General features: G+C 41.2%; 1 protein-coding gene across 5 annotated transcripts in view; it reads left to right on the top strand.

Annotated features, from left to right (window-relative positions):
* The window catches only part of LOC124189025 (eyes absent homolog 1-like), a 40,417-nt gene extending 25,190 nt beyond the window's left edge, over nt 1-15,227 (top strand). For all 5 annotated transcript variants that reach the window (XM_046581982.1, XM_046581983.1, XM_046581981.1 and 2 more), the window contains 8 exons: nt 664-821; nt 1,122-1,211; nt 5,589-5,647; nt 6,324-6,484; nt 6,630-6,744; nt 8,740-8,861; nt 9,025-9,125; nt 12,810-15,227. In XM_046581982.1, coding sequence (XP_046437938.1) covers nt 664-821; nt 1,122-1,211; nt 5,589-5,647; nt 6,324-6,484; nt 6,630-6,744; nt 8,740-8,861; nt 9,025-9,125; nt 12,810-12,890 — 887 coding nt within the window. In that variant the 3' untranslated portion in view covers nt 12,891-15,227. The remainder of the gene's footprint in view (nt 1-663; nt 822-1,121; nt 1,212-5,588; nt 5,648-6,323; nt 6,485-6,629; nt 6,745-8,739; nt 8,862-9,024; nt 9,126-12,809) is intronic.
* The last annotated feature ends 225 nt before the right edge of the window (nt 15,228-15,452 follow it).

The raw sequence follows: 15,452 nt of genomic DNA, 5'->3' as shown, positions 1-15,452 counted from the left end.
TATAGAAATGATTCGAGAGAAGAAGAAGAAGAAGAAGAAGACGAATAAGAAAAGTGTACGTAGAGCTGGTTCAAGGTTGGATTGGTCTTTTTTATCCCCGTTGCCTCCGTGTGGATGGTTTCGTGCGGGTGCGGGTACGAAGCTGGCTCTTCCTGTTGCACCGACCACGACTGCATCGGTGTCCACTTACCGGACCGCGCTCCTAGCCTCATAGTTATAAGAACTTAATACTTTTGCACTGGGTTGGACGGTCTTGGACGGTTCACGACGTGCAGCTGACGGATCGTGTTCAGCATTGTTAGCCAATTTTTTCTTCTTCTTCTTGATTTGATGACTGCACACAACTCCCGAGGGCTCCATCGTTCATCATTCCCATTGTGAGCATCATCGGCATTCAAAAATCTGCGCAGAGCTCTGAGAAGCTCTCCCGTTCACTCACGCCGGATCGGGTTGCTTCGCCGAGTCGAAACGTCTCTTTGAAATGAGCACGGCTCCTCCTTGACGCTGACATGGGGGCTCTCTGACATGACAAGAAATTGTCGTTGTGATATTACCGTCCTTGTTGAAGCCTAAACATGTTTGCATGCGAGCAGAAATAGACGCAGTTCACTGGAAAATGAATGTGATGAGCGTCTAATACATTTGGCTTTTCTCGTTTCCCAGGTGGATCTAGGAGCGCACGAAATAGAAACCGAAGAGCACCAAATCCGTCACCAGACCCCGAATCAAATTTGGACCGTGTCTTTATTTGGGATCTTGACGAGACCATCATCATTTTCCATTCATTAATGACCGGATCGTACGCCTCCAGATTTGGAAAGGTAACAATACAACACCACAAATTGTGATGACGCTGGCAGTTAATTATTATCGCGCGAGATTTCTGACACAACTGAGACCGCCCTCAACATCTCCCTTCTCTAAGCGCGTTTAACGTGTCTGTTTATCTGTCATGTCAAGCCTGTCAGAGCAAATGAAAATGGCTTGTTTTTAAAGCTGCTTTCGTCTTCGCGCGGGCGGTACTCTTTTTAACTTGTTTCTTGACGTGTAACAATTTGAAAAAATTTTTTAACTCCGCAAGCTCGTTAGTTTCAATTTTCCTATTTCATTGTATTTTTCAGGACGTTCCCGGCTCGATCCAGCTCGGAGTCGGCATGGAGGAGTTGATTTTCAACCTATCCGATACTCATTTCTTTTTCAACGATTTAGAGGTTAGTTGTTTATTTTTTAAAAAATGTTTCTTCGGTCATTTTCCCCCTAGTAACCGTGTTCCAGATTTTAAGCCCTCTATCTTTCCTTACTGGATTTAGATACGAACGCAAAGTTAGGGTATTAATTCACGCCGCTAGATGGTATTGTTGGTTGGAAAGCTTAAAATGTTCAAGGAATCGCGGCCCGTCTGATGCGCATCTTGTTTGGAAGAAGAACAAGAAGGGAAAAAAAAAGAAACACAATAGTAATTTTTTTTAGAATGACGAAGCTGGTTGCTGCGACTATCACTGTTAAATGGCCGCCAAATCTCCCGTCATGACGGAGGAAGAATAAGAAAGAGGAATCAGAGACAAGAAGCTACGCCGTCAGAAGGCGGATCCCAACACAACAAATGACAGTTGTCTCCCGCGCTCCGACAGCATTGGAATCACGGCCAAAAGAGAGACCACAAAACAAACAAATGTGTCGTAGTAGTAGGAAAGGAAAAGCCAAAACAGAAACAATTATTCACGACGGGTGTTATTAGAACAAGAATGGAAACTTCGTGACGTTGTTGATGGGGGGTGTCGCGGTGATTAAAAAACACGAACCGAACAACAAATACGGGAGTGACTCTTGCTTTCGTTCAAAAAATTCTTGTCAGATAGGGAATTTGTTTGTTTTTGCATCCTTGGTTTTTATTTTTTTTTTTGCTCACGGGCGGGAATAGATTCATCAAATGGTTATATAATTTAATCCGTCTGAAGAAAAAAAAGAGGCTGCCAACTTTCGACGGTCCCATTTAGGACCGTCCGCTGGTTTTCTTATCTGGGCTTCGTTTTTGCTTCATTGTTCGTCCGTCGCTCTTATAACGCACCTGTACACATACGGTGAAAGAATTTATGTTTCGTTCGTGTCTCCCTTTTGCGACAATAAATAACGGCGAAAACAAAACGAAGAAATAACTTTACTAGGCGCCGCACGTGACACATGGTTCTCATTCGCTTGCCGAATTGTGTGGCTTCTTCATATCGTTTACCTAGTTTTTCTTCTTCCCTTTATTTTTCTCTCTTTTTCTTTCAACCCTCCAGCCGCCGTCTTCGTCCCTCTTTTCTGGACGATTGCTTTTCTCTCTCTCTCTCCCTCTCTCTCTCTTTCGAATCGAAAACGATGCTGCTGCCCTACTGACATATTATATCTTTGCCAGCGATTGGCTCATACATTTCCTCGGTCCTCCGTATACCGGCCTTTTTTGTGTGTGTGTGTCTGATAGGTATTTTTTGACTGTGGAACGCGACAAAAGCAACTCGTGGATAAAGTAGGGACGAAACGAAGACTATTATATACGCTTGTCGCAATAAATCAAGTCTCTTGCGTCGTTTACTTTCTATTCGCGATCGGGACGGATCGTTAAAAAAATGAAATTTGGTAGGAGAAGATGTAGTACGTTATGTCGGTTATTCGTTTTTGAATGACTCTCGTCCTGGAAATGAGATCTAGTTTGGTTTAATGAACATTGAAAGACGAAGTTAAAAATGAAGTGAAATAATAAACCGCGAAATTGAGAAAACATAGTTGACCACCGCACCAGCAGGTAGAAGAAAACACAACGTTTAGCTTGTCCCATTTGGTTATTTTTGTTAGTCGCGACGGGCTGGCGGGCTGGTTAAATAATAAGGCGATGAATTAAAGGGACAAACTGGCGAACAGATAGAACTTCAAAGAAAGCCGATTGGAAGGACGAAAATTGAAAACAAAAGAAAACCTCAAAATGTTACGCTAAATAATAGTGATTCTCGGAAGTTGTGTAATTATTTCGTGACTGCGTAAATCGTCTTTGACCAGAGTCCGCGTTCCGGTCGGTCGTTCGTATCATCATTCGTTTTAAGCATCATAAGAACTCGTCGCGGAACCAATGGAATTCAAGAAAATTTTAAAAATAATTTCGTGCGGGAGGAGAAGGAACCGTTTGAGATGGCCAAGACGAGACCTTGAGAGTAGTAGAATAGGACAAGAGTGCATACGTATTATGCTATGTACTGCACGTCTCTCATCCTTAAAAAAAAAAGCCAGAAGTGGGGAAGGTGAGGGCTAAATAATTTAAAGAATTAGGGAAAAAAAATTCAACGATTCAAGGCCTTCTCTCTCAATCTTTCAACTTTGAAAGAAAACGCTGAGAATGATCAAAGCATCAAATTGGCGTTCAGGTGAATCTTTTGCGCTGGCGTTGTCGACTTGTTCCTTTGTGTCTGTTGCCTTATCTTCTTCTTCTCATATATGCAGATAAAATTTTTTTTCTTACTTTTTGAATCAACCGGCGGAAACTTGTTTGCATTTTAGGTAAAAGGAGAAGGGAATTTTGTTGTTTTGTTTCCTTTGTTTTTTATTATTATGATTATTGTTTGGGTGTTTTTTTTTCTATTCTTTTTACTTTTGCTGTTCATTCTTCCATGTTTTGATTATTATCCGAGCTGCGTGGCTTCTTTCAGAAAAAAAAACGCGGAACTGTCAGACCAGTCCTTCATGTGTTCAGCAACACCCTCTACAGGTGCGCAACTCTCTCTCTCTCTGTTTCTCCAGTTCCGTGCTAATTCGGAGATTAACGAAAAAGAAAGGGAAAACGAAAATCAACCGCCAACACGATCATTTGGATGGTCTTGTATAAGTCGCGCAAAATGTAGTTATAGCTCTCCCAAATCCCTTTATTCCGTCTCTGTGTGCGGTTTCTTTTTAATGGATTTTTCGTGACGAAGAACATCCACATCGAATATAAGCCAGCACGAATGCACTAATATCTTGAATATAAGATAACAACTGGACTAACTATATAACTTGATCTAACAGTCATCACATATTTTTTTTAAATGGCAATTTCCTTGTGAGAGAGAAAGAAAGAAAAAAATTCCCTTCATGTTTTTTCCAACGCCTCCCATACGAACCAATCGAGTTCATTATTATTACGACCGTATCGGGGTTTCTTTAACTTTGAAACGTCGTCGTCAACTAGCGGATAAGTACCATTATCGTTTGGGTTTTTCTCGGCTGTTTGAAGGAGGGCAATCGTAAAAAATCCATACAAACATTGGGAATCGGCACCCGGGTCGGGTTAATGGCTCGTTGATGATGTTATCTCATTAGCTAACATTTCTCGTTGCCTCGATGAGCATCGGAGACGGTCAGACGAGTCTAGTCTTCAACCGTATACCCGCCGACGATCACAATTTTATGCGCGCAATTACAGCGGAGGGCTGTTAAACATCTGTAATATCGCATCTACAGTATACTTTGAGAAACTGCTGGGAAAAGCAATTTAAGTATCGCTTAGTTTTATAAGCCATCCCCCTCCTATTCTCCCTAAAAGGTCTTTTGATTTCTTCGGGCTTGCACAAATCGTCGAACCTTGAAAGGGAATTCTCTCCTCTTTTTCGCCCGTTCCGCTTCATCGCCGACACTTGCCTTTTGCAGAAGTTTCAATGTACCTCGCATAATTGCAGTAATAGTGAAACAAAATCAGTGGGCATTGAGAAGTGAAAGTGCCTTTAAAAACCAAAATTTTTATTTTAAATGTTTTATTGCGTGCGTGTGTGTACATGATGCGTGTACGTCTCTCTGTCGCCTTTTTGTTGCGCGCACAGTTTTTTCGTGTAAGCGTTGCGTGAAAGGCACTCGCGGAATATTGCCGTTGTCTGATACGAGTCTGCCAGATTGCTGCGGCCTGTGTAATATGATGAAGTTCAAGATTGGCGGCACGAAGAATAAAACGAAATAATAAAAGAAGGAGTCGAATAATCTTCTTTCTTGTTCGCTCTCTTCCTGGAAAAAGGGAAAAGAGAAAAGTGAGCTTGAGCGTGTTCGTCTCCCCGAATGAATGTGTTAAGCTGTTGGTCTATGTGAAACGTCACGGTGGTCATAAACAGTGACGGCTTGTTGAATTTTGCGATATGCGGCCGATTCTCACATGCTGGGCTCTCTGATGGACCAAGCGGCGTCTTGAGAGGTAGAGAGGAAATGAGTAATGACAGATCTTCCACACAGAACGAGTGAAAAAGAGAGATGAAAGAGAGAATGAAATGAGAATCATCGTGTGGTGTTCGTGGTTGACAAGGTCTCATCGTACGAGCTGGCTGCTGTTTCGCCAACTCATCATCTACGACGTTTCCTTGTGAGCTCCTTCTCGGCACTGCAGTGACAAACTCCTTGAATTTACATAGGAAAACAATTTCCAGACATGTTGCAATCTCAAGTCTCAATGTTGGCTCTTCGGTCAAGGTTTCGTTAACGTTCGTCGAATCGTTTCAGTTCTATCCTCCACTTTGGATAAATATTAGCAATGTTTCAACCAATTTTCTGCTGTGTTTATTCTCAACAATTATTTTAACCTTTTCATTGTTTAATAGGAATGTGATCAAGTCCATATCGACGACGTGTCCTCCGACGATAATGGCCAAGATCTCAGGTAATTATACTCTTTTATTAGTTTCTCTTTTTGCGAATGAATTTTTTTTTTAGAAACATTCATCTTTCGTTCAGCTAGACTGTTTTTATGTTACGAGCTCGGTTGGGATGAACGCGGTTTAACATTGCACCATCGAGCCGACCTGTTACAATTCAGGCCCTTTTTACGACCCAGTAGAGATCCTTTTTTGGTGATAGGAAAACTTGTTCAGTTTCGAAAAAAAAACTGAAAAAATTGGAACCAAAATACAGAAAAATTAATAATTTTACTAATTAAATAACGCGATACAATGGGGACACAAGGATTAGAACGCGGGTCTTATTGGTGAGAAAGGATGACCGTTCAACGATGAGTGCACATCTCGATGGGAATCTGATCGAGTCAGTATAACTTCCTTACTGTTCCCATTAAAAAAAAAACAGCGCTATCCAAAAAAAAAAATTATGGAGATCCACTATAGCATCCGTATTCCGCAAAATATAATCCGCAACATATATTTAAATAAAAATTACTTTCGCTTCTATGGACGGAGTGCAGGGTGTTTGAAATGGTCCATGTCTCTCTTTTTCGTGTGTGGTCCCTTCACGCTAGATATGCCTTGAAAATCCTTCCTGCAATCATTTGTTCGACTTACTTGTATCTAATCTCTCCACATGTTTTCATCCTTTGAACACAGTAATTACAATTTCCGGACGGACGGTTTCCATGCAGCCGCCACCAACGCTAGCCTCTGTCTGGCCACTGGCGTCCGCGGCGGAGTCGATTGGATGAGGAAGCTTGCCTTCCGGTACAGAGCCATCAAAGAGATTTACAACCGTTATCGCAACAGCGTCGGAGGTAAAAAAATAAATAACAAAACAATAGAAATGGTAATACCATTTGAAGATTAGACGATAGTCATAAAATTTTCCGCTCTCCCTTTCTCTTTGAAAATATTTAAAAAGATATTAACCGTCATGACTCCTTTGTATGAACTCTACAGGGTTGCTTGCGCCTGCCAAGAGGGAGCAGTGGATCCAGCTGCGGATGGAAATCGAATCGCTGACAGACAATTGGCTGACTCTAGTCACTAAATGCCTCGAACTGATCAATTCCAGGTTAGTCGGCCATTGTTTCCACACTTTTGCACTCACGCATTGGGGAGCAATTCCGTGCGCCACATAGTCAAAGAGCGAGTAAACTTCGAAACGACTCTTCCCTCTATGCCAAATTCGACAGCCGAACGTACCCAACGACATTCAGGCAGTAAAAAAAAAACTCTAGGAACAAAGTCTCCAATAATGATAATAGCGATTGAGCAACTGAGAGCTCCTGCAGCTTTTGGAAGACCGTCACGTCTCAAACGTCCCAAACGAAATGATTACGTCCTTTTTTTCTCTCTCTCTCTCTCTACATAATAGCCCATCTAAAAGTCCCGTCACAGTATTTTAGAGCTGCATTACAAAAGAAAAGAGAGCTGAAGTATAGATGCGAATAACAGGAGGACGGTTGTGCGAAGTCTAACTGCTTGGCAACTGAAAGAAACATCGCCTTCGAGTCGTGAGTGACGCAGTTCTTTGCCAAACAACGGCCCAGCAGCACGGACATTATTTCCCAAGTGTTTCTGCCGGACTATATGGCCGGGAACTATACTGTTTGCTGGACAACAAATGCTAGCGTGCGAAAAGAAATTCCAAGCGCTTATTTGGCATGAAATTGCATAACGTCAAAATGATGTATTAGGCACCTATCGACCTTTGACAGCCGCACAGCTTTGAGTTCACTAGCACGCGAAATGGTGGCATGCAAGCGCATTTAACAAATGTGTTTGCGGTTACCGTTTGCCCCATCGCGCTCCATTCCGTTGGACGAGTTTACCCGTCTCGCCATTATTCAAAATAGCAAGCAATAAGCTAAGCCTTAGTTTATATTAATGTATGCGCATAACTGAAAACCTGAAATGTATATAGGCTATGCTAAATACATTCTTCACCTGAAGGGGAATAATCTAAATCAAAACTGGTAGAAAGCTCAAGCACATAAATTCATCAACAGTTTCTTTTATGACACGTACTGTATGTGTCTAACTACAGCTGAACGACCTACCAAAAAAAAAAAATCCTAGATCCTCTTTAAGTTTAATTCATAACCTAAAAATGTTAGTTGCGCCGAAATATTTTAATATTTGATTGATAATAAGTCAGATCAAATTAATTTCTATATTAAATATTTCTAAAGAATAAATCGGGGAATTTTGCGGCATTATTTGCCAGAATCAACTTGCGATTTATTTCCTTGTCAAAACAAGTTTATAGTGAATAACATCTTCTTAATCGAATAGCAATCACGTTTCGTGACTGTTTTAGCCTTGCGCAAACGGCCAGAACGTCTTGACTGAACAATGTCCCAGACAATTTAGGTGGTGGGACCTGTTGAAAGGCCGGTAATGAGCCGTGCTGCAACAACCGCAATTATGGCACATTTTAGCAGACACACATATCTCGGAGCAGACTCGACTTCTCTATCCGGCGAGATCCGTCTTACGACCAACGTTGACTTGTCGAGTTTTTTTTTTCCAATTAGTGCGTCCATCCATCACCAAAGTTGCGCATAAAATAATTTTTTTATACACTTGATGTAGTAGAACCACCAAAATAATCGAGCCGGGGAACCACTTGCATTCGCAAGGTCACGGATACCACTCACCATCGTGCGCACATCACGTGCGCCAAGATAAACGTTAGGGGATTTTAGTTTAACCGCATGGTTCCCACGACCTTCCGCGAAAAAAATCAGGATGAAAAAAATGCTAAAAAAGATGTTCACCTTGCGTGCGCCGGTTGCGGGTGTCAGGTTTAAGCACTTTATCCAACAGGCGCGCCAATTCGTGTCCATTTAAAGAGAATAAAAAATGAAGCCAACGTTTGACTGATGATCAAATCGGCAAGATCACGAACGACCGTGACGAGTTGCCAAACAATAAAAGCTTCCTCGCAAATTTAAAATTTATGATTATTTTGATCCCCGGCTTAATTGATTTTCAAAATGTTTTGATTAATTGGCTTTTCTTATTTTATGTACGTATTTTTTTTTTGTTTTTGGTTGTTTAACAGACCCAATGCCGTTAACGTGCTGGTGACGACAACGCAACTCGTTCCCGCTTTGGCCAAAGTCGCACTCTACGGGCTGGGTGGTGTCTTCGCCATCGAGAACATCTACAGTGCCACTAAAATCGGTAATAAACGGAAGATGCGAAGCAATTCCAAAAAGGCGGATGCGCCGAGCCCAGTAACAGCTCATACTCTCGTTCTGGAAATCCCGACTCGAGTGTGATGACGAAAGATCTTTTTTCAAAAATAAAATCTAATGTATTTTACTATTTCTATTTGTGACAAAAGGCAAAGAAAGCTGTTTCGAGCGGATCGTTTCTCGGTTCGGGCGCAAATGTACCTATGTCGTTGTCGGAGACGGCCGTGACGAAGAGAGCGCTGCCAAGCAGGTGAGCTCCATTCTTTTCTTTTTTGTGTCTCTTTCCTTGTCCTTAGATTCTTTATGCTTTTCTCTACCTACTGACAACGACACCATGTCTGTCCGATTCCCGCCCGTATCGCTGTCCCGATCGAGAAATCGTCAAACTCCGTCACGCGACGGTCATTAACACGAAATCACCACCAACAAGAGATTCCAAACGAAAATATAAAATAGGATTATAAAGTCTAGGAAAAGGAAGAAGACGAGCGTCTGAATGTAGTCACCCGTCGTTTCGAGAGATGAGAAAAGGTTTTCCCCCAAAAAGGTTCAGTCAGTTCAGTCAGGATAGGCGGTGCGTGGGAATGAGCGTATTCTTCTTCAGTACAAAACATTGGGTGAAACTTGCAAATCGCTGAAGGACAGCCCATTCTGAGGAGGATCAAACCTTAAACTTGACTGCCTGACACAGTACGTGGGCGCTGAAGTGCACGGTCTTCACTGTGATTCCACACATTGCACGAAATGTACTGTATGGCCTCTGCTGTCTTCCAGGTTTGATCACTTTGGATGGCGGCCTTTCGACACTGGAGACGAGGCGACACAAAAGCCCTTCAAATCTGGACGTATCTACGCTGTATCGTCATCAGTTGCCTTATTTGACGCTCTCAAAATGGAAGTATATAGAGAGATGAGAATCCTAGAAATCTTCAATCGTTTATCCAATCGAAAGAGAGAGACGGAAAACTACGAGTCCATAAAGGCCGTTGCCGATGACGGATGACATCTCCATAATTTTTCCCCCTCAAAAACGTAGCCCCCCGGATGAGCAATGTCCCAATATTCAAAACATCAATAGGAGGATGAAGAATGGAATAAAAAATGAAGGAATAATGTTGATGAGGAAATCGAGCATCTGGCGTCTTGGCTACCGATATGATGGCCTTACGATCCAACAGGGTTCATGTAGTTAGTTGAAGGTTGTCAGGGACGTTGGCCACTTGCCCACTTATAATGGAGCACTTCTCTGTTCGATTACCGGGCAAAAATGTTTTAACTTGTCAAGTTTTTTCGGCTCCATCTCCCAGTCAAAGGATATCGGAGAAAAATATGTCTTGTATGGAAAATAACAAGTCAGATGCAATCGATGAAAAATGCCGTCGTCGTTGATTACAAATAAAAGGGCCCATAATTGAAAGTGGACCTTGAGAGCCGTTGCTTCTCTAGTCTATTATTTCAGCTTGAGTCTTGATAGGTCCATTCCGTCGTGTTCCAGTACGGATTGGTATATTTCCCATCGATTGTGTACTATGTAGGCTACGCGCTTCTCTCTCTTTCTGATCTCACGTGTCAAGGGCTGCGAGAGGCAAGAACCTTGGGACGCATTAACGATTTTCCAGCTCTGAATTTGTTGTGATTGTCGATAGATATAAAACCCAGAATAGAATAGAAACGAAAAGAAAAGCAACAGGCTTCTGAAATAAAGAGTGACTCCGATCGCTAGTGGGCCTGGAAAGCGTGCAGCAACTGAGGAGAGAGGGTCGACGGGGGGTGGAAAGGAGGAGAACGAGATACAAGGCAAAGAAGAAAGTGTCATTGAAATCGTGGGAAGTGAAACACCGCAGAAAGGTGGGCACTTTGCAGACTGAATTTACTTCTTTATCATGACTACAATAAATTACATTGTATAGGGAAATTTCTTCCCGCATCTTCGGTGAAAATAAAGGGGGGCGAACTCCCGTTGCGGATGCCTTTGGGATGATGGCGGTGATGTCGGTGGCGGCGGAATTGAAAGTTTTGCCATTTTCGCCGCCGTCTTCCACTCTCATCCCTTTGTTATACTCTAGATGCAGTAATAGCACATCCCAACTATACGGAGGCCGAGGCCCATTAGGGTGGGGTCTATTATGCTGACGCCGTTGAGAGCGGAAACGTGAAAACCACTGCCATCCGAACTGTTGAAGCCTATCGTCAAAAGAAAAAGAATTGAACTGGGTGAAGGTCGATCCAAACAAAACAAAACTACGCAATCCATTGTGTCATCATCCAGCGTTTGTTTTCTTTTGAAATTAGTTGTAAGGAGGGGAGAAAGGAGGGTGGGAGTTACGAGAATAAAAAATAGTATGTACACGAAAGAATTTTTATGTAAAGAAAAAAAACACACACACCTAGACAATCGAAGAGAAAAAAATTCCAACAAAAAAGAGGTATCGCGTGCCATCGTGATGATTTTTGGGGGGAGAAATCAGCGATGAGAAAGTCATAAATTCTGAATGCCAACCAGTTCTCATGATTTCTCGTGACATTCTGATTTGTCAGTTTTTAAGAGAACTGCTTGTATCGACCATTTTTCCACGTCGATCATCACAAAAAACTCACTAGTCCCGGGAGAAATTCGAAATAGTTGGCCAATAGGGAAAAGGTCCTAACGCTTTGAATGACGTGCTTTTCTATTTTTTTAATCAGCATGTGCGTTTAGCAACGGACCGCTGGTTAATGAACCCAACTTATTTTTTAAGGGTCGTATTCTGAAATTGCTAAACATGACAAGTATCTCGTTTCGGAGATATTTCAACGAGAATTCGATTTCAATAAGAAAAATCGTGCAAGCTTCCGAACTACTTGTGGCATGTTGTAGGGAGGTGTATTATAGTAAAGTGAGTGAGAGAAAGTTTACCTTCTTGCATTACCGCCGACATAATTGTAAATGTTGAACTCGAAATAGAGGAATTATAGCGTTTGAAGAAAATCAAAATAAGAAACCATAACAATACCCTGCCTATTACAACGCATATAACTTGTTAGTTTTGGCCTTCTTCTGTGTGAGGTCCGTCCACTCACCGCGCATAGGATGACCTAGAAATGAGAATGCAGCAGCATCATATAAATTCGAGTGGGGAATTCAGGAAAAAAAAAGAAAAACGAGTTTTGCCAAAGAAACTTTTCTTTCGAGATGTCGGCTGTTGAGAGCATGAAATGTGTCTTGAAAAATTCCAAATTCGTTTCGAAGGACTCGCGGAAGTGACAACGCGAAAGACAGCAGGGTTAGAGGCACTTTGGCATTTGTGATCGAAGTCTGAAAGTGCCGAGGTGACTATAGAGATAGCAGAGTTCCAGTAGTTGCTTTCATCCGACTCACTTTGTCCCTACTGTAACACACTTACGTTGAAGAACAAGTGGAGATGATGATCGTTCACTTATTGTGAAGATAGAGGTCTTGCAGTGAATCAGCACTACATGGACTTTCGCTTGTTTATGATTACTTCTATAGAGCTGTATTTTTTTTTTTTTTTTTTAAATTTGAAGTCGTCGTTTGCGTTATTCTTCAAGTTGGGTGGTCATTTAGACGAAAAGGGGAGTTGAAAAGTACCGCGGAAGCAGAAGCGGCCTTTAATTATGAGTAGACGCGCAAAAGATAATGATTAACGTCGGGGCATGGTTCGTCACGACCGAGCGACACTCGGGGGGAAAAAATCCGCCGTGACACATCAATTTTATCAATTGAGGGGAAAGAATTAACCGCAGAAAAATGCGAATAAAAATGACAATATTAACAATAATCGTGTCATCCGCCTAATACATTTAATATAATTTGCATTCACAATTCTCTTTTCGTACAGAAATTTAAATAACATGTCACTGCCCTTTTGAATGTAAAATTTGTAAAAACTAAAAAATTTACTAATTTTTTCATTTTTATTTTTATTTTTTTTAGTTGAATTTCCCGTTCTGGCGAATCGCCAGCCACCAGGATAGTGCGGCCCTGTACAACGCCCTAGATTTGGGGTACATGTGAGCGTCGTTCGTTTGAAGTAGAGGATGATTATGATGAAAACAAAAAGGAAGGAGACAAAAGGACAAACAAATAATAGGAAAGGAAGAATCTGCATATCCCTTCTCTTGACAACCGGAATGGATTGACAAGGACAAGGCTGGAAAAAAGAGAGAAACGGAAAGAAGTTACTCCATTATTCAATGACGTTTATACAGGGCGAGATACACACTCGAAGATTACGTATACACACTCACATACAACAAGAAAACAACATGCCACACATCAGACTCACACAAAGGAAATCGAATCGATACGTTGAAAACGTGTTTGATACGCCAACAGGGTAGACGTCATCCACCGCAGTGTGTCCTCCTCACCCAGATTTCCTCGCATTTCCTTTCTCCTATGCACCCCATCCATCAGTCTCCTTATACATTCTTCAGTGTACTAGAATTAACAACACCCATCTCTCTCTCTACAAAACTCATCGCCCAATCTACCGCTATCTTTTATTCTCGATCCGAAAGTGGATCAACTCGCACTGTCGATTGCACTTAAGAATTTCATACGAGTTCATACGAGTTCATACGAGTTTGTGTGTGCTTGAATGTCTGTATGTGTAAAACCGTCTAAGATAATCTTGACATTTGCTCCTATACCCAATGAAAAGAAAAAGAGAAAAAAAAATTGGAATTGAAGATGTGTTTGTTGCGTGTAATGTACAGTACCTTTTCCCCATACGTTTTTATATGTCATCGTGAGTGTTTTCTTTTCCATTTCAACAAGAAAACTTAAAAAAAAAAAATTTTAACAAAAAAAAAAGGAAAAATAAGCAGCAAAACAAACAACCGTCATTTTAAAATTTTGTTTCGGTTGGGACCATTCTTATATTTGATTTTTGCAAAAAGTTAAATTTCGTTTTTTTTTTCTTTCTTTCACTTCTACTTCTAATTTCTCCCCATATATTCTCTCTGTCGCCACCTCTCTCTCTCTCTTTCCGGTGTCTGACTGTTTTTGTTTTTTTGTTTCTGGTTGAAGGACTTTCTTATATTCGTGTGACGACGGGGTTTGCGTCATCCCGCCGAATTCCCTCCTGTGTATGCCCGTTTCTGTGTGTATGCGTGTTGAGTGCGTGTGACTAAATATTTTCGATGAATTATGTTTGGGGGGGGGGGGGGAATGTTTCCTTATATTTGGTTCGTCTATAGATACTGATGGTGAAAGATGAAAAAAAAAAAACAGACAATGTCTCTTCTCTTTTTCAATTTTTCTCCAGACTTTCCATTCGATTATTCTTGTTTAATTCCAGCCCGTAATCCTTTTAAATAAAGGCAAGCTTTACAAGAAATCATGTAGAAACCATTCTGCCATATACTCACGGTACACAAAACACTCAAAAACTTGCAAAAAATTAAATAAATAATAATAATGTGTCTTGATATTGACATGAACACAGATGATTCCAGCGCGCGCGTTCTTTCTAATAGTATAGCCCACACACAAATTTTCTTGTTATTTTTGTTGTTTGCTTCTTTTGTTTAGGGTGGTTTCTTTTTAAAAAATTCGATTTGGATGTGCATTTGGATGTTGTTGCCCGGTCTTTCACAATGGTTCATTTTCTATATTACTATACACACCCGAAAAGAAGCAGTAAAGCGTCTGTTCCAATACAGCCACCCGCAATCGCCACCATAATCCGCGACTGCTATTCGGATTTTCTTTTCTTAAATCGAATCATTTCTCTTGTCTCCGTTCTGTATATGGAAGCCAAAAACAAAATAAGAGAGACGAGCTATTAGATGTCGAATAATCAAACAACACCCTGTCGAGCGCTTTGTTTCTTCGATCATATGCGCTAGTTGGTGGGTCTGACGTCATTTCAGTCGACGCCCACTTTTTCTCGTTTGATTCGAATTGTTATTCCCTTATCCGTATGTGCTGAATTCAGCAGCACCTTCATTCTCGATCAACTCCATTCAAGTTCTTTCTCTTTTTTTTTCACCCATTATATGATATACAGTACATTCAATCAATATGTCTCGTTATTGTTTTTTTTTTTCTCCTTCTCTTTCGGTGTTATCAATTTTGATTTTCTCTCCACGAGCGTGTAGTGACTGATCCACCCAAACATGATTTTTTTTCCTCACTCTCGATGCAATCAGTTTCATTTTCCGGTTTTTTTTTCTTTCCCCATTTCCTTCACAAATTTTTCGAAAGTTATTATCGTATGTGTTCCCTGCTGTAATCGAACCCTGGTTACTTTTACATTATGTTTCTCATTCCTTTCTTCTATTATTGTAGACTGACATCAGCACACTGTACTGTACAATATATACATACATATTGGATGTGGTAATACGTCGTCGCCTTTTGGTACTTGACACTTTTTTTTCCAGAAATTCGTATGACAATGTGTGACTTCCTACGCGGAAAGTATATCCAAACATGACGCAAGACATCGTTCAAACGTCAACACATTCCCAAATTCGCATGTTGACACCAGCAGCAAAAAAGGAGCGAGATGAGGGGAGGCAAAAACGACAATGTTGAAGTCTCGATGGCGACAAAAGGATCAAAACAGAA

Source organism: Daphnia pulex, chromosome 2, assembly GCF_021134715.1.
Source record: "Daphnia pulex isolate KAP4 chromosome 2, ASM2113471v1".
NCBI classification, from domain to species: Eukaryota; Metazoa; Arthropoda; class Branchiopoda; order Diplostraca; family Daphniidae; genus Daphnia; species Daphnia pulex.
This window is presented reverse-complemented; position numbering and strand designations above follow the sequence as displayed.